This window comes from Dromiciops gliroides, chromosome 4 (assembly GCF_019393635.1).
Source record: "Dromiciops gliroides isolate mDroGli1 chromosome 4, mDroGli1.pri, whole genome shotgun sequence".
NCBI lineage: Eukaryota > Metazoa > Chordata > Mammalia > Microbiotheria > Microbiotheriidae > Dromiciops > Dromiciops gliroides.
The window spans coordinates 418267054-418283627 of record NC_057864.1 but is presented as its reverse complement, the minus strand read 5'-3'; the positions used below and the strand labels follow the sequence as shown (position 1 = coordinate 418283627).

Genomic DNA, 16574 nt, shown 5'->3' with positions numbered 1-16574 from the left:
CTAAAATTCTGGCTAAACTGTCTAAAATATCTAATGAGTGGTCGCCAATAAATTATAAGCTTTAGCAAGAGTTAGACTTTTAAGCATTTATTAAGGAGAATAAGAATTTGATAAAGAGAGAAATAAAGGCCTAGATTCCTATCTATTAAAGGGAGAGCACATTTCTAGCTCCTTTCAGAGTCCTCAGGAAAGAGCTGAGACCAAGCGCCAGTATCTTCCTTCCTCCTCCCACTAGCCCACGTCACTTCCTGGCGCCAAAGAAAAGACTCCTGGTCTCGCCCTCAAAGACCTTCGCTTCATGGGCGGAACTCTTCTACGGTAAGTCTCCAGCAAGTGGCGTCATTCCAATCGTTACAACAGTTTTATAAAAACAATTTAAGATTATGAAATGGAGCAAAAGAAAAAAATTAAAAACTAAAAGTACCAAATTATTATGTTTATATGAAAAAGCCATGATTGTGGAAGCAAAGTATCTAAGGTGGTTGTTTTTTAAACTACCTATGTGACCTTTGGTAAGCTAGTCAACCAACTGAGCCTTAGTTAACTCATCTCTAAAAAAAATGATCTGTGAGGTTTCTTTAAGCTCTACAGTTATAATCCTATAATTCACTTCATTCTCTCATCATCTTTCCCCCAACATTCCTTGCCATCAGAACCAGAGACGAGGCTCCTGGGGCCTTAACCTTTCTCAACACCAGAAACTACTGCCTAGGGCCCCGCTGTTCTAAATAAGGGGTTGCTTTATTCCTTCTTCATCTCCACCTCCTGGATTCATTGATTTCCTTTGAGTGTCAGCTAAAGTTTTACCAAAGGGAAGAAGCCTTTCCCTGTCATTAATCTTAGTGCCTTCTTTGTGAAACTACTCCCAATTTATCCTGTGTGTGTTTATATATGTAAACACACACACACACACACACACACACACACACACACAGCTGTTTGCACATGGCCTCCCCCATCAGAGTGTAAGTTCCTTGACAGCAGATACTGGTTTTGTTTTTTTTGTTTTTTAAGTGAGGCAATTGGGGTTAAGTGACTTGCCCAGGGTCACACAGCTAGTGTTAAGTGTCTGGGCCAGATTTGAACTCAGGTACTCCTAACTCCAAGGTCAGTGTTCTATCCACTGCGCCATCAGCAGATACTGTTTTTAACCTTTCTTTGTAATCCCAGTGCTTAGTACTATTCCTGGCATTCAATAAGCATATAATAAATGCTAGATGACTGACTAAAAGAAAACGCCTTGTATTTGGGGACAGAAAATGATAGAAAGAAAGAAAAATTACTGAGGGAGGAGGAGAATCAGGCAACAGAGTTGTCATAGAAACCAAAGGGAGTAGAAAGTATCCAAGAAAAGTGATCAAAGGAACATAGATTTAGAGCTGAAAGGAGCCTCAGACGCCACAAAGATGAGGAAACTGAAGCCCAGAGAGAACTGAATTGCCTGTGGTAATACACCGAGGTAGAAAAGGATAGAGCCAGGATTCAACCCTAGCTGTCCTCACTCTAAATTCTGACTTCTTTCTCCTGAACTACACAGGATGATTGTAGTTAACAGAGTGAAATATTATGAAGATAAAATTTCACAAATACAACTATTAAAATACTTATAACAAAATAGTACAATAATTATTAAATTGATAACATATAGAGTAGTATCTCTTCACTTCCCACCCAACTGCCCTTCTCTGGACTTTGTCATGAGTTCCCAGAAACCTATTCTTCTAGTACCCTGTCTCTGGGGTCCCTCCTTCTGTCTCCTCCCAGAACCTCCATTTAAAGAGGATGCCCAGGTCAGCCATTTCTTCATTTCCCACCAGGCTACACTCTTTCAGACTTCTCCATCATGCCAGGTACCTTTCTCCCTGCCTCCTTTTATGAGCTGCCTCCTTCTTTAGAATGAAAGCTCCCCAAGGGCAGAAATTATTTTACTTTTTGCTTGTAATTATGTGCTTAATGAATGCTTTTTTTTTGGGGGGGGGGGTGAGGCAAATGGAGTTAAGTGACTTGCCCAGGGTCACACGGCTAGTAAGTGTCAAGTGTCTGAGGCTGGATTTGAACTCAGGTACTCCTGACTCCAGGGCCGGTGCTTTATTCACTGCGCCACCTAGCTGCCCCTTAATGAATGCTTTTTACAGACTGACTACTGTGCTGGAACCTTAGAAATCTGAAGTTTGGAAGACATAGTTCCTCCCCTTAAGAAGGGGGAGGGGGGAGAGCCAGGAAGTGGAAGACAAGTATTTATTAAGAGCCCTGCTAAGTGCTTTACAAATATTATCTCATTTGAAGCTTAAAGTCCACAAGTAATCTAGTGGGGTAAAAAGAATTTAGTAGATGATCATCAGGTTTGGTAATTAGGACAGTGGTGACCTCTGTGAGATATTATTATTAGCATTAGTATTAGAATGACAACCAGAGCACAAGAGGCTGAGAAATGAGTGCATAAGAGGAAGCTGTAGCAGTGAATGTACCTATTCTTCTCAAGAAGGTTAGCTATTTGTATGATGTATGTTTTCTGGTTTTCAAAGTCCTTTCATCTATTATCACCTTGATACAATAGTTTTCTAAGGTAGGCAGGGCAGGAATTATCATTTGTATTTTACTTATGATGACTCATTGGCTCAGAACGGGCAAGTGACCTTCCCAAGGTAACCCAGCTAGAAAATGGCAGAGCTGAGATGAGCATATCCCCTCTTTCCCTAGACCACAGAGAAGCCTTTTCTCAAATCTCCCATTAAACTGTGGGCTTCTTGAAGGCAGGGGATATTTTTAAACTTTCTTTGTGTCCCCATCACTTAGCACTGTGCCTGGCATGGAACAGGTGCCTAATAAATATCTCTTGACTAAATGACTTATGGTTGTTTTCCTTGTAATGGAAGAGAAAAATGGTTATAGTCCAGCAACATTCACTCCTGATACCAGTTATAATAGTGAAAGCAGACTAGCAAGAGTAATCAGTAAAGAAAAATCTGCCCTCGGATAATCAATGTTTAACTACTTCATTGTGCACAGGAAGATTTGACTTTTTCTGCTTCTGGGTCATTTCCAAGGCTGCTGCCTCTGCATGCAGTGCCCAACCCTCCCTATCTCCACCTACTGAGATCCCAAACATCCTCACAGGCTGAAGCCCAAACTTCATTTTCAAATTGTAGCCTACCTTGATTCCCCTGAGCTGGAAGTCATCTCTTCCTTCTTTTAATTTCCATATCAACTTGTTTTAATAATTCATATAGCATTTATCACAATCTCTCTTATCTAGTTATCTCTATAAATGTGTTACACACTCCAATAGACTCAGTTTCTTGAAGAAACATACCATGTTGGGGGCAGCTAGGTGGCGCAGTGGATAAAGCACCGGCCCTGGATTCAGGAGTACCTGAGTTCAAATTCAGCCTCAGACACATGACACTTACTAGCTGTGTGACCCTGGGCAAGTCACTTAACCCCACTGCCTCGCAAAAAAGAAGAGAAAAGAAACAAACCATGTCTTTTACACATCTTTCTATCACCCACTGTGCTGACAAACAACAAATATCTGCTGAATAAATTAACTAGATGTCATCAATAACAACATATAGGTAAAAGACTTTTGCTGTTGTCCATTACCAAGTCCTTACCCAGCCAATCTGGTCATTTCACGACCGGCCAAGACGATTCTGCCCAGAGCTTGAGACATTCTCAGAAGCATTCTTCCACTTTGGTAGTAATCCTTAAACAAAAATAAGTTTATTTTCACCTTCATTGTCTAATTAGATGGGATATCATATTCATTTATTTCACAAACTGTTTACCTCCAAAAGTTCTGAATGGGTACTCTTAAGATGTCGAGGATGCGATAAGTCCAAGAAAGGACGACTGACGACCAAGTAACCAACCACAGTGGCAAGATCTGTAACATAATATTTATACTTAAAATGTTCAAAAATAAATACTTGATGTCTTATTTTATAAATCTCAATGTATCAGAAGAAAAATTACTAAGAAATACTTACATTTGGCAATAATGCTATCAACGAATCCCATGGAGAATCGAAATAAGATGAAATTATGTAAGTGTTCCACCTGGCCAAATATAAAAGTAAAACATACACTATTTATTAATATTTTCCATGTTTTAAAAAATGTTGTGAGATTGAAAAGTTATGAATAAACAGATACAAATGAAAGCAATTCAATTAAATTGCAAGATAGGAAATTGGAGGAAAAACTCAAATCAACTATCTCTGAAAAGGATCTAATATCCAACATATAGAAAGAACTAACAAATATTTAAGATCAAAAGCCATTTCCCAATGGATTAGTCAAAGAAAATGATCAAATAATTCTCAAAAGATGAATAAGATGAACTATTAATGCTATGAAAGATTTTTCAGAATCACTAGTAACAAGAAATACAAATCAAAACAACTAGGATGTTCACCTCACACTCAAGAAAATGGCAAAGATGACAAAAGATGTTACGGCTGCAGGAAGACTATATAAGATATACTAATATCCTGTTGGAGGAACCTATAAACTGATTTATCCATTCTGGAAAGCAATCTGGACTTATGCTAAGAAAGTAATTAAACTGCCCATGCCACAGAAATGAAGATCATAAATTTAGATCTGGAGAGAACTTTAGAGGCTATCTAATCCCCATGCCCATAGAGATCAAGAGATATATCCAAAATCACAAAGTAGAGACGAGGATGGAATCTGAACCCAACTTCTAACTCCAAATCTAACGGTCTCTATCCTATAACAGACTCTTTGACCCAGAGACACCACTGTAAGGCATGTACTACAAGGAGGCAATAGAAAGGAGGATACCTTACAGTCTAAAATATTTATAGCAGTACTTCTTATAGTAGTAGATGCTGATCAGCTGAGAAATGTCTAAACAAACAGATAAGAAATGATGACTATGAAGCAAGCAGAGAAGCATGGGAAGATATAAATTGATGAAAAATAAAATAACCAGAAAAAAGAAGATAACACAGTTACAACATAGTAAACAGAAAAAATAACAACAAAATCTCTGAATACTGTATAATTATAATGATCAAAGTTAGCCCCAAAATAGAGATATTAAATGCATCTTCGTACTCTTTGCAGAGCTGGGAAGACTATGTGGGGAACCTTGTATTCTCAGACTTAGCCATTTTAGTTTACTCAAGTACCTATTTTTTTCTTTTGTTGACAAAGTGATGGCTGTCTGGGTGGGGACCACATGGTAATATTTTTGGAAATGAAGATGAAGTAAACACAAAAGATAGCAATAGGCCTAGGAGAGAGCATAGTGGCCCTGGATCACATTTACTCCCAAGACTGAGAAAATCATGTTAAGGATCTAAGTCTATACATAGGGTATCTCAAACATTTTAGTGCACTATGACTTTTGATATGCCCTGTATATCAAGCTGATAGGGCTCAGTTATTTAGCCCTAAATAACTGAGCCATTCTGTGGCCCCATCAAACGTAAAGCCTCAGAGATACTAAAGCATATAAGTCACAACTGAACCTAATTCACCTCCCCCGCCCCCGTCCAAGAAAATCATTGACAAGATCTTCCCCAAAAGCTAGTGCCGCCACCCTACCTCACCTCCAAATATGAAGGAACTCCAGAAGGTGGATCCACCATCCGACACGATCAATCTTTCCAAGAAGCATCCCCTCCCCAGCTCCTTTCCTGTTATTCCTTCCTCCTCCTCCTCCCCCTCATCTCCCTGCTATGGTCACTTTCTACTTGAAGTATGGAGAGCCACTGAAATTCCCTAGGAGTGAATGCACTCAGTGAGAAAATCTGGAGTCAGACGACCTGTATTATCTTTGGTAGTTTACTTAACCTCCTCAGGTCCCAGACTCTTCATTTCTGAGGAGGAGGAGACGCCATTTAAGATCCCTTCTAGCTCCAAATCACGGATGATGCCTCACAGACAAAAGCAGAATGACTGCTTGTTGAATATGCCGCTGAGGGAGACTGTTTTGGGAAATTTGTTGGACGAGATGGTCTCTGAGATCCCTAATGTTTCTGAAAATCTGTGATTCTGTGGCACTGATGGACTGACTAAATACTGATTCAAAAGTCATTCCAATATTTGTGACCTGTTATTTCCTCACTATTAAAAATAATAAATTTTCATGTTATCTGGTGTTTTAGCAGTTTAATGTTTGAAGTTACTCATTACTATACATATATACATGTTTCTGTCTGTCTGTCCATGTGAGGCTGTCTGTTCCACTTGTATTCACACAATGTTAAGATATCTAGAGGAAGACCCCAACATTTTGGGTGGATCTCCAATTCCTAACCACTGGATAATATATGGAAGAACATGGACAAGAGTTTTATAGGATGAGAGGGCATGGATGGATTGCGATCTACATTGTTGAAAGGACTGGCTGCATTGATGACCACAGATCTATTGAACCATCAACGTATGTCATAACACACTAATTCCAAAGTAATAAATTTTTTCTTTAATAAGTCAATCATAGTTTCTTTTTTTCTTACCAGTTTGCGGAAGACTGAATGAATTGTTTGCTTTTCTTTTTTATTTCCATTGTAAAAGGCAATTTCTTCACTATTAAAGAAAAAAAGGAGCATTAATATACAATCTCAGTCTCAGAAAAAGCATAGTATGAGTGACTTCAAATGTATCTCTTGTGCTTAAGAAGACAGTATGTGACTATCACTATTGACCACTTACTTCATTCTCAACTTTTGAGAAAAATGACCTTACCCTTTTTATCTGTTCACAAAAATAATACAATTCTATACAGCCATGGTCTGAGGCCCACCTACCTACAATCTGTACACTACAGCAAAAGTCTTAATTCCTGGTTTATGAAAACAGGTTTCTTATTCACTATGGCTGGCCTACCTCTATTTCAAAATAGTCACGAATGACTATCACCACTAAAACGCACATCAATCTGTTTTTCCCCTTTTATTACAATATCAGGAATATTAATGATATTTCAAATTATTAATTTTTTACTTTTTACCTTTTTTTACTTTTCAAAAAGGAATGCTGACAGTAGCAATAAATTTTTATCAAAGTCTACTTAAAATTAGAAAATTGTACCACTTAAACACTGAACTAAGTTTCTAAGAGAAGCGTCCATAGTTTCTGAATTTACTCGGACATTCAGTCCATGCACCATATGAAATAATGTCAAGAAAATGATTTTCCTGAAATTTTACCCACGTACATTTTTTCTATATTAAAACAGTTAAAAGTTGTGTTAAACACTGCTACCAGTAAAGACATCTCTAACCAAAATTAATTTTGTCCATGCCAGAACAAAAGACTAATTTTAAAAAAGCAGTTCTTTAAAATATATGTTTATCTCTTTTCTATTTCCCCTGGTAGGGGGCAGCTACGTGACGCAGTGGATAAAGCACTGGCCCTGGATTCAGGAGGACCTGAGTTCAATTCCAGCTTCAGACACTTGACACTTACTAGCTGTGTGACCCTGGGAAAGTCACTTAACCTTCATTGCCCCATTAAAAAAAAATCCCATCTATTTCCCCTGGTAGGCAATCTATGTGTCCCCAACACATCTCCAACCCTAGATAAGTAAATACATCTATATGACACTTATTCCCTAGGCCTAGACCAAGAAGTATTTATTCTTCAAAATAAGACAACCTGCTAGCATAACTAGAACCAATCCCTTTGCAAATTACCTCCCTCACCAACCTCTCTTTTACATGAAAAGTATTTTTAATTGATATTTGCTAAATTGAATTAAAATAATCTTTCACATTCAAGGAAACTTTTTAAAATTATGAAGAACAGAGAATGCTATGAGATTTAGAATCTTCAAGATTAGCAAAATTTGATAAAACTTGTAGCAGATTTATAAGTTCATAAAATTTCCTCATGCCTCATTTAGGATCAAAATAAGTTGAGGGGGGAGGGGAGAAGAGGATAAACCATTTAAGTAAATTATGAAAATTTTTGATATAGCTTAGAAATAATATTTTATTCTGAAAATAAAATTTAATATATAATCCTAAAAATGGAAAGAACATCAAAAACAAAATAACTGAAATTGAATACTGCAAAATTACAATGACCAAGCTTGGTCCCCAAGAATAGATATGAGAAGACAATTCATCAATCTTCTTGGTTAAAGACTTTGCCACTATGCCTTGGCTGCCATTCCACCTTGGAAGTTCCCTCCACCCCACTGAATCTCCATCCTGAAGAAGGTCCCAGGCCAGCTGTTCTCCATTTTTCTCCTAGATCCACTTGTGACTCTCTGGACTTTGTCACTATGCCCCCATCTGGGTAACTTTTCCTCCTACCCCCAAGACCCTTCTCAGCTCCCTTTTATGTACTATCTTCCTCCATAATAATTTAAGTGCATTGAGAGTTAGGGCTGTTTTTCTTTTCCATTTGTTTTTCTATCACCAGTATTTATAGCACAGTTCCTGGCATAAAGTAAGTACTTAATACATCATCTATTTAACTATATATTTATCTAAGCTTATTAATTTGATATGATTTAAGAAATGAAACTCAATTTTAACTACATAAGATACGGAAGTCATTGTCAGGGGCACTATACATTAAATAGCACCAGGAAATCTGAAAGGTTCTCTGAAATCTCAATAACAGGAGAAATTTTTTTTTTTCTATTCTTTTTTTGCATGTTGCATGGCAATGAGGGTTAAGTGACTTGCTCAGGGTCACACAGCTAGTTAAGTGTCAAGTGTCTGAGGCTGGATTTGAACTCCAAGGCCAGTGCTTTATCCACTATGCCACCTAGCTGCCCCCTTTTCTATTCTTAATAAGCAACTTATCAGTCATCTTTAGTCTTCTTTTGCAACTACTATGAATATGTAACATATCTTTCACCAAATCCTATTTACCTGTTCGTGATGAGCCGAGAATTAACATATCTATATTCACCTTCATATTTCTGTTCAGTCATTGTCATCTTACCAATGGGTCTCCTGAGGCGGGTCAGGAAAAAGCCTGAGACAACCAAATAGGCCATCATACTAGCTGGTCCCTGTAATTGTCAGGGGAAAATATAAACACTAAAAAAAAATCATGATATTTCCACTAGGAAAAAACTACTGCATAAATCTAAAGTTACCATCTACACTGACTTTAAATAAAAGTGGTTTCTATGATTATTAGATAGAAAAGAGAAAATAATAACATATTAATAGTGGTTAATTTTTATTGAAAACTAAAATCTTGAGTTAACCATATTTATGCTAAAAGCTAAATATGCAATCTATATGCAAAAAATTAAGTTATTTTTCAAATTCACATTTTTTTCACCTTAAAATCATATAAATGCACACACATAGTTTTTATGCATGTATAGTCACCAATAACAATTTTTAAGATGCCCACTGATTGGGTAATTGCTAAACAAACTGTGTTACTTGAATATAATGGAATATTACTATACTGCAAGAAACAATGAATATGAGGAAAAAAGAAAGTATGGAAAGAAATATGAATGAATGTGAAATTAAATAAGCAGAACTAGGAAAATATACATAACACAATGACTACAACAATGTAAATGAAAACACTAACAATGAATTAAAACAGAAACTATGAAATTATAATAAACAAAGACTATATCTCCCCCTCACTTCTATGTACAGTAAAGGATCACATAAGTGGAAAAATTATAACTTTAGAATTTTTTCAATATATTAGTTTTTTTGCTTAACTTTTTTCTCTTTTTTTCATTTTTTATTAAAAGGGATGATGGTTCTCTGGGAGAGATACTGTAGAAAATGTGGGTGATGTAAAAATTTTAAATATCAATAAAAATTAAATGGCTACTAAAAGTTCTTATGCTGAAGAGAAAGAAATTAAATATTGTCTCCAAGGAAAGCAAGGAGTTAGAAAGAAAAAGCAAAGTTTAAAGGAGATTCAAGATTTCATTCTCGGTACTTTCTTAGATGACAAGCATACAAACCAGTAAAACTATAAAGTTTACTGTTTTCTTGTAACTCAATACCACTACACATATAGTTTAATTAAAGCTACACTTTAATGCTGAATTCTTCAGTGTTAAAAAGTTCATTCTATCGAGCAGTATAAAGAACAATGAGGCCAGAACACATAACATAAGCTGTCCTGCATAAAGCGCATACTAAATGTTTATAATGTTCTGAAAAAGTCTGAAAACAATTTGGAAATATTCAACAAGTAATATTAAAAATTCAGCATTTGAAATTCTCATAGCAACAGGATCATACCCAAAACATTCAGAAATTACTCTGAAAAGATAGCTGCTATTGTTCATGTGTTCATAGTTCTCACAAACTTATAAAGTTTATCCTTTTATTTGACTCATAATCTTGAGGCATTAAAAGTTAAATCACTGGGGCAGCTAGATGGCGCAGTGGATAGAGCACCGGCCCTGGATTCAGGAATACCTGAGTTCGAATCCAGCATCAGACATTTAACACTAGCTGTGTGACCCTGGGCAAGTCACTTAACCCCAATTGCCTCACCAAAAAAAAAAAAAAAAGTTAAATCACTACAATGCCACATGGTTTCTATTAGGATTTTATCCCTACCACCTTACAATCCCTGGGTACAATCTAGGTACACTGAAATATATATTCATTTATCCAGACCGTTAAAGAATCTATAATAAAATACAAAGTAATATATTAGGTTACAACGCAAACTTACCTGAGCTCCAATTGCACTTGTTAACTTGAAGATATACAAAACTATATCTAAAAATGGCTGTAAAATAAAAAAATAGCATCAGAACTAATCTTATTTGGATCAGTAGCTGAATAAATAAGAAAATATTTAGCTTTATTTAGCATTTAATGTGAAACTGTCAACATTGTATAGCAATTCAATATGTATAAAACTACAGTAAGAAAAGGAATTATAGTGGTGAAATGTACAGTCCCTGTCCTTATGAAAATTACAATGTAATAAGAAGATAAAACAAGATGTATTATTGAAAATTACAATGAAAAACTGGATGTTTAATTTGAGAAGAAATTATATAAGGACATAACTAACATTAAGTGTTTGAAGGGATGTCAAGAAGAATAAGATTTATCCTGCTTTCCCATATGTCACCCTCCAAAAAGTACATGTGACTATATTAGTTAATCTGCTAAAAGTTCTTCCCAACAAAAATCCTAGTGATGACAAATGATTAAAGAATATACAAGAACATATAAAGACTGGCAATAATACATATAACATACATACATGAACTACAGAAGAATACACTTGATCAGAGGAGGAAAGAGTGAATTATTAGAGCATCTCTAAGTTTGAATCAGTCAGGTAAAGTCTGGGGAGAGAGAAATCCTGAGAAGAGTTTGGCAAAGAGATATATTCCAAACAAGGGGAATATAAAGAGAGATCTGGAGAGAAATGTAGAGCACGGGTAATGGTGGTAGAGTAGGACTAGATGGAGGATAGGTGAGGATAGGTCACTTAGATGAGATTAAGCAGTGTAAGTGGTAGAGGCTTTTGAACCCCATCTTTTATTTGACGTAGTTAGGTATTATTGAATATTTAAGAAGAGAATTGTGTGGTTATTACTTATTGATGGGTAGAGTTAAAACAATGCTATGACAAATATAATTTTTACCATTAAATAAAAGAAAATGAGACTGAAGAGAAGGTGAATCCAATAAAGAAACTACTGCACTAATGCCACTATGAAGCAATCAAGCCCTAAACTTGGTCTGTAGCTTTAGGAATGAAACTAAGAAAGCTGGCAAAAAGAAGCGAATATAGCTAATATATAATCTTTTATAGATAACATATAATTCCAAGAACTTAAATGTTAAAATTTTAACAGTTTTGAAAACTGCTTCCAAAAATTTTAATTATAAACCAAATTAGAGGGTAAAAATCTATAAGAAGCAAAAGTACTTTAGATATTTGTACCAAAAAAAAAAAAAACCTGCTGGAAAATGGTGTTTTTAAAAACTAAAGGCTATGGGGCAGCTAGGTGACACAATGGATAGAGCACCAGCCCTGGATTCAGGAGGACCTGAGTTCAAATCCAACCTCAGACACTTAACACTTACTAGCTGTGTGACCCTGGGCAAGTCACTTAACCCCAGTTGCCTCACCAAAAAAAAAATTTTTTTTAAAAACTAAAATAAAGGCTTAAATGCTAGTTCAAATTTTAATTTAGAACTCCTCATACAGTGATTTCATCTTACTACAAATGTTGTGTCATAAAAACATTTAAATACTAATTTGCTGCTATGGAACATTAAATCCTTTAAGAACTACATAGCTCAGCAACAGAAATTATAAAGTTTAAAATTTATTTCAGAAACTTACCTTACTAAGGTTTGAATAGAGATCAACTACACTGTTACAAAACTTTTCCACATCTTGTGTAAGCAGCTGGTCAGGATTAGCTATTCTGTTATCCAGATTTCCCATTTTATAATATGTGAAAGCTCTGAAACAACAGGAAGACAAAGATTTCACAAAAATGAAAAAGCATATAGATTTAATTTTCCCAAACTCGAATATAAACAAAGAAAAACAAAATGTTGAAACTTGAGAAGGCCTTGGAGATTATCAAATCCAACCCATTCATTTTACAGATAAGGAAAACTAAGGCCAAGAAAGGTGAACTAACTGGACCAAGGCCACACAGCTAGATAGTAGCAGGTTGGATGCAGCACTGGAGTCCCTTGACTCTTAGTGCAACGCTAATACAATGCAGTATTCTACATAATGCTACTTCAGAGAATGTTTTTCTTAAGAATAATAAAAACAAATCTCAATTATATGAAATAGATACAACTGCATGATAGCTTTTATTTATTTATTTTTTAAGCAACAAACATTTATTTTATTTTCTAGTTAAATATAAGGGTAGTTTTCAACATTCATTCTCATAAGATTTAGAGTTCCAAATTTTTCTCCCTCCCTCCCTTTCTTTCCTCCCCCCTCCACAAGATCGAAACCAGGTTGTATATGTACAATCCACAAGTGTTCTTTTTATCAGTTCTTTCTATAGGGGGATAACTTTTTTAAAAAGAAAAAGATTATCACTTACTGGAGATATTCCTCATAGAGGTATTTAGTGAGCCTTACTCGGAAGCACAGTTTAAGTTCATTTAACCCAAACTTCAAAAAGTTATTCACCAGAGAGATCTAAAACAAAAAAACAAGTAATTAGTTTCATTTCATTTCTTATTATTAAAGCATAACTAGATCCCTGTTGTTTACTGTCTCCAAATCCTAAATTTTTATAATTGGACAACAACTATTCAAATCAATAAAAATCTGTTTTCAAACTTTTAATTTAAAATGTATAAAAATATATATTTTGTTTTATTGGCCTAGACCAAAGATTTCATTAGTGTAGGGGATTTTTGGTAAGTAAATTCCCTCCACCAATACGTATGGGCAAACCATTCAGCAACTTAATTGTTTTAGAGTTGCCTGGAGTCCCTAAATGTTAAATGACTTGTCTACAATCATACAAGCATTATGTGTCAAGAAGTAAGCCATCAACCCAGGTCTTCCCCATGCTGCCATCAGTCTTCTATCTATGCCATGCTGCCTTGCACAAATCTGTGAGTGTTATGTCATTAAATCCAAGTTATGAAGCATACTAATAAAGCTGTGAAAAGGGCCGCTGACATAACCTTGTTAGAATTTGCTTAGAACTTTACTATAACATATACTACCAATTATTAAATACCACACCTAGTTCCCTCCTCCCAGTTATAATTTTGTCTCCTATTGCTTTCTTTTACTAGAAAAATAATTATAGAATCTGTCAACTGTCCACCAGACATGAGGATTCTCCCACATAATTTCCTATATTATGACTTGGTCTGTGATCTTATCAGTGAGGGTAGCTATACGTGTCCATCCAGAGACTCTTATCCATGTCCTTCTATGAGTTAGTTCTAGAGACCAACATATTATACCAGAGGCCTTCCTTTGGATTTAGGATCTTTAAGAAACCAATAAAGCATATGGGCTATCAATCTATAATTTTCAAATTCCTACTACCTGACATTAATATGGCACCACTCCAAGAAATCATAAGATTTTAGAGCTAGAAGGAATGGAAAAATTCAATCTAACCTCTTGATTATGCAACCTGTCCAATGTCATTATGACTACAACCCGGGTCTCCTAACTCTCAGGCTAGTGTTCTATTAAAATGAATTCAACAAAACACTTAAGGCCACACTATCTGCAGGACTTATTCTCTATACTTTATATCATATCATGCAGTCTTTCCTATATAATTATAAATTTTATACTTTTTTCTGGTAAAAATTTTTATAATATAGCTTACTTGTTCTTCTTTTAATAAAATACTATTCATTATATTAATCCTGGTGAGGTACTTTTGTTTTATAAAAATGTAATGGCAAGGGGGAGTGAGTTAAGGATAGATGATCGATAGGGTCTTTTGCATGTAGAACAAAAAAGTTTAAGAATTACTGTTCAAAAAGATTCCAAATTCATGGTGGCAAATGTAGCAACATTACTCAACATACAGAATATAAGTGGTATCTCCTTTAATAGCTATCATAAATATCACCTTATTTAATATAGCAAGGCTGAACTCCTACTAATACTATTTAGCAGACAAGAATATTAAATCGACTAAACAAAAGCTTCTCTAACATATATATCTGTCTAGTCAGTTTAACAAAGATGCTGTTTCAATAATTATGTCCAGCAATACATGTATGTGCATATGTGTACACACACACACACAAAAAAACAGTACTCAATACAATTTGACGGGATTGAGTGGTCTGACCACTCCTCCTCAGTCTCCTCTGTTGGATCTTCATCTCCATCACCCCCACTAACTATGAATATTGACAATGCTCTGCCTTAGGCCTTCTATTTTCCCTCCATACTCTTTCCTTTGTCTACCCCTTCACCTTCTGCAGTTCTATTATTATCTCTATGCAGATGACTCTAGATCTTTATATCTCACTCTAGACTTTGTCCTAACCTCCAGACCTGCATTACCAATTACTTAAGGGACATTTTAAAAAGATGGTCCAAAGGCATCACAAGCTCAGTGTGTACAAAGCAAACTTATCATCTACACTCCCCCTGCAACATCCCCTTCTTCTGAACTTCCCTAGTATGGCTGAAGGGCACCACGACCATTCTAGTCCACCCCAAGTATATAATCTCGACTCTTCACTCTCATTTACCTACTGCATGCAATCAGTTATCTGATATTGTCCTTTTTGGAGCCACACTCTCTAGTTACTCATGTGTTCCTACACTACTGAAATACCCCCACCCTCCAAACAGCTACCAAAGTGATTTTTCTCAAAGTGTAGGCCTGACCAAGTGACCCTCTCCTCTCTCCCCCACCAACTCAATAAACTCTAGGATCAAATATAAACACTGGATCAAACTACTTAACGTAGCAGTCTTCACACACATTCTACAATCTAGCCAAACCGGTCTACTTGCAATTCCTCACACACGGTGCACAAACAACGTACCTCTGCATCAATGTCCGTGTGCCTGGAATGCTCTCCCGCCTCACCTTGCCTTAGAACCCTGTGTTCCTTAAACACTCAACTCAAATGCAAGCGCGCTCTCAAAGGCCAGCCAGCAGCTCACCCTCTAAAATTGCCTGATATCTACTCTGGGTCTCATCACACAGATATCTACATTGCCCCCATTAGAATTTAAGATCCATTGTACCTGAAGCCTTCAACACAACGCCTGCCTCATAATGCTTAGTAAATGTTTGCTGAATAACTGATGTTAGGGAAGGCATAGAAGGGTTCAAACAGTTAATCCTGTAGTAAAATGGGAAAGATAAAGTGAAACCAAAATGTGGAAAACCTTCAGTACTCAAAGTACTCAACTAAATGCCTGGTCCTTATTTCATGGGCAAATGAGAACCACTGGAGATATTTCTGAGAAGTTTAGTTTTATAAACCAAGAATCTGCAAATCAGGAAAACGAATGTGGCGGCTATGTGTATGGTCAATTGAAGGATGTAAGGGCTGGGGGAAAAGGAGGTAGAGGTAAGCAAGATGTGAATTTCCTGCATGCAAGATAGCAGAAGGTAGAAGACCAAGTATGGGGAGCACCAAGTAGATCAATATGACTGGATAGTTGAAGCCATACAACTAGACAAGATCACCAAGGGACCTAGGATAAAGAAACAGAAAATAAAGCACCAGGGAATGACTATATTTCTAGTACCAGGGGAGGAAATGGAAAAAGTGAAGAAAACTAAAGAAGAATAAACTAGAAGAAAAGCAGCAGATCATTAAGAAAGAAGAGAGTTTAAAGAAGAAACAAAGTGGTCAATTGTAACAGATGCCCATATAAATGTCAGAGAGAAAGACTTCTGAGGAAGAGCCACTAGGTGAGGTGCCATTTTGCCTCAGTTTTCTCTCCTGGAGAACAATCTTGAGATTTAAAAAAAAAAAAGTGAGGAGGGAACAACAACTCAAGGTAAATGAGATGGAAAAGGCAAGCCTACTAAATCTAAATTAGCTCGAGACACTGGACATGAAAAAAATACACCCAGGTTACTACTGAAAGAACTTGCACATACTACTTAACTGATGTCAGTGAACTCG

General features: G+C 36.1%; 1 protein-coding gene across 3 annotated transcripts in view; it reads right to left on the bottom strand.

The window, feature by feature from the left end:
• ABCD3 (ATP binding cassette subfamily D member 3) overlaps positions 1 to 16574 on the bottom strand; it is a 95020-nt gene that overhangs the window by 13528 nt on the left and 64918 nt on the right. For all 3 annotated transcript variants that reach the window (XM_044001149.1, XM_044001150.1, XM_044001151.1), the window contains 8 exons: positions 13034 to 13131; positions 12304 to 12427; positions 10666 to 10722; positions 8865 to 9007; positions 6495 to 6564; positions 3990 to 4059; positions 3789 to 3886; positions 3615 to 3706 (listed from right to left, as the gene is read on the bottom strand). In XM_044001149.1, coding sequence (XP_043857084.1) covers positions 3615 to 3706; positions 3789 to 3886; positions 3990 to 4059; positions 6495 to 6564; positions 8865 to 9007; positions 10666 to 10722; positions 12304 to 12427; positions 13034 to 13131 — 752 coding nt within the window. The remainder of the gene's footprint in view (positions 1 to 3614; positions 3707 to 3788; positions 3887 to 3989; positions 4060 to 6494; positions 6565 to 8864; positions 9008 to 10665; positions 10723 to 12303; positions 12428 to 13033; positions 13132 to 16574) is intronic.